At 41.9% G+C, this 5917-nt stretch overlaps 1 protein-coding gene across 1 annotated transcript; it reads left to right on the top strand.

Annotated features, from left to right (window-relative positions):
• Positions 1–231: 231 nt before the first annotated feature.
• Positions 232–4462, top strand: LOC131193891 (P2Y purinoceptor 1-like). Its single transcript, XM_058174291.1, has 3 exons — positions 232–600; positions 797–859; positions 944–4462. Exons 2-3 carry the CDS (start codon positions 813–815, stop codon positions 2034–2036), a joined length of 1140 nt encoding a protein of 379 aa, XP_058030274.1. The 5' UTR covers positions 232–600; positions 797–812; the 3' UTR covers positions 2037–4462.
• The last annotated feature ends 1455 nt before the right edge of the window (positions 4463–5917 follow it).

The following is a 5917-nucleotide window of genomic DNA, read 5'->3' as shown; positions in this document are numbered from 1 at the left end:
TCCAGCTGTCCTGGCGACGCGGTCATGCTTGGCGGGACCCGCCGAGGACATCTGTCCTTTTCTGTTGCTCAAGTCCGGCTAGTTCCCCACCCCCACCCCCTCGGGGCACCCAGTCCAAAAGAGAAAGTCACAAGGGTGTTACTGTATAGCCCTAAGACCACCCTCCCTCCGCTCCTCCCCGGCCCTTCTCCTCTTTCTCCGGGACTAGCACCGCGCTCACTTTCGGTTCCACCTAATTTCTGCCCTTCTTTCTCTTTTCGTCTTCCGTCCTGTCCCGACTCATCCTACCACACCCCGTGCCGCCTTCTTCGACCTCCGCTCTTTACTGAGTGCCGCCGGTTTGCCTGAGGGCTCAGCGCTGGATCCTGGGGTCGTGGCGGCCGTCTCAGTCGCCGAGTCCCCCGTTCGCCGAGCCAGGCTGACGCGCGTCCAGCTCTCCGGAGCACAAGACGTCCCGAAGACCGGGATCGACGGCCGACACGCCCCTCAGGACCCCGGACCGTGGAAGTCGTTCTGCACCTTCCCCTCTCTTCGTCCCTTCCCTTGCTCTCCACCTTCGAATTTTTTTTGCAATCTTTCGACGGAGGAACGGGACTCCAGGTGGCTTTTTACTCCCTTCCGCAAAGTTTCCAAACTTGCCAGCGGTCTGTCTTCTGAAGCCTCCTCCCTTTCTTTCCGCTGGCAAAACTCGCTTCTGTATCCACCATCCACCCCCCAGGTTTCATTCCCCGGGTTTGCTCTCTTCTAAAGTCTCTTCGCTGTTGACATCCCCATTTTCCTCTTGCTCTTCCTCCAGGCATTCCCTCTCCCGGATGGTTTCCTTTGAGAAATTCCTCAATTCCATCCCGCACCCGCTCAGGTAAACTGTTCCTCTCCTCTACCTGCCTCACAGAACCTTCCCCTTTCATAGAACCCTTCCCCACTTTCTCGTGTCTCTTCCAAGGCTCAGCATGGACCCGATGGAAGAAGTTGGTAATCAAGTCAACTCCACTGGCAACTCTACTTTTGACATTGATGTTCTGTGCCCGGTTAATATAGATTTCACTGAATGGTTCCTGCCTGCTTTCTACCTCGTTCTCTCTGTCTTGGGTCTTTTGGGGAATACACTGGGCTTGTGGACCTTATGCAGAAGTTCATGGAAGAACAGTTGGAACGCCTTCAACGTGCTATTGTGTAACTTAGCAATTGCAGACTTGTTTTATGTCATTACACTGCCCTTCTTTGTGTCGTACTATCACCTGGGACATGTGTGGCTCTTTGGCCAAAGCTGGTGCAAGCTAACTCGACTTTTCTTCCATGTCAACCTTTATGCTAGCATTGGCTTTCTGACCTGTATCAGTGTCCATCGTTACCTGCACATTGTGCATCCAATGAAGATGATAGGAAGATGTCAGACCCTTGGCTCGTCTGTCTTTCTGAGTGTTTTGGTCTGGCTCTGGGTCACGATTCAACTTTCTCCTGATTTAACTTTTAACAAAATGGGTCTCAAGCCTCAGAAGTGCCATGATTCAACAGTACACAAAAACGTGGAGTCTTATCTGTTATACTTTCAAATTTTAACAGTGACTGGCTTTGCTATTCCTTTCTTCATTGTCACTGGGTGCTATTGTCATGTGGTCCTTGTCCTCAGGAGGAACAAAAACATGGACCCTAACCTCAAGCAGAAGGTAATCAAACTGGTGATTATGGTAATGACACTTTTCTATGTGTGCTTCCTCCCATATCATATCTTTAGGAACCTTAACTTGTTGTCTCGAAGATGGCAACGTCAGGGATTTTGCAATCAGACTTTAAAGAATATTTATATCTTCTACCAAGTGACTCGAGTCTTGGCTAGCCTGAATAGTGTTCTGAACCCTTTGTTATACCTGCTGGCCCGTGAGGACTTAGGGGTGCAGTTAAGGAACTTTGGTAGAAGCATGAGACTGAGTCTGAAGACTTCTTTCCAGGGCAAAGTCCAACCCCATTTGGAATTAAGGCAATCAAATATTATGCTTGATAAAGAATGTGAAGAGATACTATCTAGTGATCTCTGAATGTTTGTTTTAATTTAAAGGAACATATCATACATGTCTACTGTCTGAAGGCTCCTCCCTCTTTTCCTACATTCCTATCATTTGATGGATACAGGTATTCATGTTTTTAATAGTTTGAAAATTGGATTTGGAGCACAATTTAGAAGCATTATGCAACCGTGCAGAAGATGTGGAGTGAGAATGAATTTAATACAATGGAACAAAAGTTATGAAAGATAAACAACTAAATTTATGGGCCTGTGATTTTATTATTTGCCTGAATTAATCTTTAACTCGGATGCATAACCCTGCCCTTATTATTTTATTATATTTGTATTTTCCATGGGAGGTCCACTGAAGAGATTGGAATATTTAAAAGTTGCTGGATGGAAAACACCATATACATTATGTATAATAGTACTCCTTTTTCCCTCTGTACATGTATGGTGGCAATGGGAGACCATATAAGACTCAAACCAGAAGATTTATTCAATTGCCATTAATGTGTAGCTATAGCTATTGCTACCTAGCTGGCTAGTTAGCATTTCCAATGAAATGTAAAATGTCTATTTTTCCTTATTGGGAGCATTGAAATCTACATTGGTTCAAGTTCTGCAAAACTTTTTAAAAACTGTTTTAGGCTGGGAGTGATGAACTTTTGTATCTGATGGTTTGTATTAAATTGTATAAAACAGCTTATATAAAAAAGCTAGAAATGTATGGATATATTTTTGAAAGGCTACATTATGATATATTACACAAAATCACAAGGGGTAGGGCCTTCTCTGTGGGGGCTCCCACCCTCTGGAATGAACTTCCCCCAGGACTTTGCCAACTTCCGGACCTTCGAACCTTTCGCCGCAAGCTGAAGACATATTTATTCATCAGCGCAGGACTGGCATAGGATTTTAGATTTTATCTGGTTTTAATTTTAGTGGGTTTTATTGTTTTAAAGATATTTTAATTTGGGCCAAATTGAATAAGTTTTTTAAATATTATTTTATCTGTATTTATTTTGTTGTTCTGTTTTTATCTGGCTGTAAACTTCCCAAGTCCTTCGGGAGAAGGGTGGTATAAAAATTTGATTAAATAAATAAGCCAGTTGTTGGAGGGCCATTAGTTGGACCATTTATTGAGAGCAATAAAGGACTCTTTAGAAGCCTGCCTTGCCTTGACCACCTGGGTCATAACAAAAACTATTGCCAAATAAATAATAGCATAACACTTTTGCACCATTGTCAGGAAAATGACATGTTGATATATTAAATTGATTTTTTTTAAATTGGCCAAGTGTGGTTGGACACACAAAGAATTCGTCTTGGTGCATATGCTCTCAGTGTAAAGATACGTTCATCAAGAATTCTAAGATACAACACTTAATGATAGTCATAGGGTACAAATAAGCAATCAGGAAACAATCAATACCAATATAAATTGTAAGGATAAAAGCAACAAAGTTACAGTCATACAGTCATAAGTGGAAGGAGATGGGTGATGAGAATGATGAGAAGATTAATAGTAGTGCAGATTTAATAAATAGTTTGACAGTGTTGAGGGAATTATTTGTTTAGCAGAGTGATGACATTTGGGAAGAAACTGTTCTTGTGTCTAGTTGTTCTGGTGTGCAGTGCTCTGTGGCATCGTCTGAAGTCTGTGTCTGTCTTGTTGTTGCAGAACCAAACCAGACAGTTATAGAGGTGTAGATGACAGACTGAATAATTCCTCTGTAGAACTGCATCAGTAGCTCCTTGGGCAGTTTGAGCTTTCTGAGTTGGCACAGAAAGAACATTCTTTGTTGTGTTTTTTTGATGATGTTTTTGATGTTAGCTGTCCATTTTAGATCTTGAGATATGGTAGAAACTAGAAATTTGAAGGTCTCTGCTGTTGATACTGTGTTGTCTAGTATTGTAAGAGGTGGAAGTATGGAAGGGTTTCTCCTAAAGTCTACCACTATTTCTACGTTTTTGAGTGTGTTCAGCTCCAGATTGTTCCGGTCACACCACGAGGCTAATTGTTCAACCTCCCGTCTGTATGCGGATTCATCGTTGTTTCGAATGTGACCGATCACTGTTGTGTCATCTGCGAACTTCAGTAGTTTTAACAGATAGATTGTTGGCCACTTCAGGTTGTGTGTCTTTTTTCATGATGTTTGGCATCCACAGGTTCTACCATACATCCCAACCAGTGACAGAACCAAGTCTGATCTTCAAGAATTAGAGATTATGATGCTTCACAGGTACCATGACGGAACAAACTCTCTTGCTGGGTCCCACCATATGGCAATCTTTAATAGGGACTTGACATGCTTATGCTGGTTCTGATAGGACAAGAAGAAAAATATGCATATAGTATTTATATATAGTAGATATAATATATATATCTATATATACTGTATAAATAAAAATATACATAAAATGTAGTAAAACAATCATTGTCATCATTTTAGTCATAGTCTGTCCACTGCAGGATGAAGGCCTCTTCCACATGTTTCCAACCAATATGGTCCAAAGCTTTCTTTTGCCAGTTGGGCCCGCAATACTGATCATTGATCCATCTTGTTTTAAAACAATCTTATAAAACAATAAAGGTAAAGGTAAAGGTTCCCCTCGCACATATGTGCTAGTCGTTGCCGACTCTAGGGGCGGTGCTCATCTCCGTTTCAAAGCCGAAGAGCCAGCGCTGTCCAAAGACGTCTCCGTGGTCATGTGGCCGGCATGACTCAACGCCAAAGGTGCACGGAACGCTGTTACCTTCCCACCAAAGGTGGTCCCTATTTTTTCTACTTGCATTTTTATGTGCTTTCGAAACTGCTAGGTTGGCAGAAGCTGGGACAAGTAACAGGAGCTCACCCCGTTACACGGCAGCACTAGAAATTTGAACCGCTGAGCTGCCGACCTTTTGATCGACAAGCTCAACGTCCTAGCCCCTGAGCCACCGTGTCCCTTATTATAAAACAATATACTAATACAAATAATAGAGGGATTCACCAAGATTACAATTAGTACAAGATTACAATTAGTGTAACAGAACAAAGAGAAGATACATCAGAGTCCTGGTCAAATAAAAGAAGTGAAACATAAGCTCTGGACTCTATGTCAGGGTGTTCAGAATGAGATAGATGAATGTTTGGGACAACTAGATAGTTGTCTAATTTTTATTAACTTATTAATAAGTAATTAGAGACTTTTGTAAGCTAGCTAGCTAGATTAGCTGTTCCTTTGACTGTAAGAGGTAAAAAAAAAAATAATAACCTCTGCCAGAGAGAGCTACACAAACACTCCATAGACAAATGCCTCTCATCAACTAGCAGAAAGGATGTGGTTTTAGTAAGATACATTGTAAGTAAATTGCTACTGGGATTAAGGGAGGTGACAGGATATTTAGCTAGCAGTGGTTAGGGGCATACAGGTAAGAGTCTAGCGATGAGTACAGTTTATCATTATCATAGTAAAAAGCAAACCCGGTGGTAGTCAGCTTATATGAAGTAGGTGTATCTAGTTAATAGATTATTATGGGATGGCTTAGCTTTATGTGCAGGTGTGACTATCATGTAACTTTGTAATTAATTAGCAAGGCTCTTCCTGTTGTTTCCTATGGCAAATTGTACAAATGTACAAAAATAACTTGGTCTGATTTCTGTCACACTCCCTGGGTGCGAAATTCAAAGGCCTACTCATCTGCTTCTGTACAGAAATAAAAGAGTTTTGTCTTTTCTTGATCCTGTGGGGAAATCAATTTCTTTATACTGGGTTCCTGTACCTAACCAATCTTTTGGGTTTACAAAAATTCCCTGTAATCCTTGTCATCCAAGATTCCCTGTAAAGATAGAATCAGGGGTGGGGTGCTGGGGGTTCACGAGAACCTCTAACTAAGATTCTGTGCAGTTCGGAGAACCCCCAAAT

The sequence above is a fragment of the Ahaetulla prasina genome, chromosome 3 (assembly GCF_028640845.1).
Source record: "Ahaetulla prasina isolate Xishuangbanna chromosome 3, ASM2864084v1, whole genome shotgun sequence".
NCBI lineage: Eukaryota > Metazoa > Chordata > Lepidosauria > Squamata > Colubridae > Ahaetulla > Ahaetulla prasina.
The sequence above is the reverse complement of the archived record's forward strand: the minus strand, read 5'-3'. Positions and strand labels throughout refer to the sequence as shown.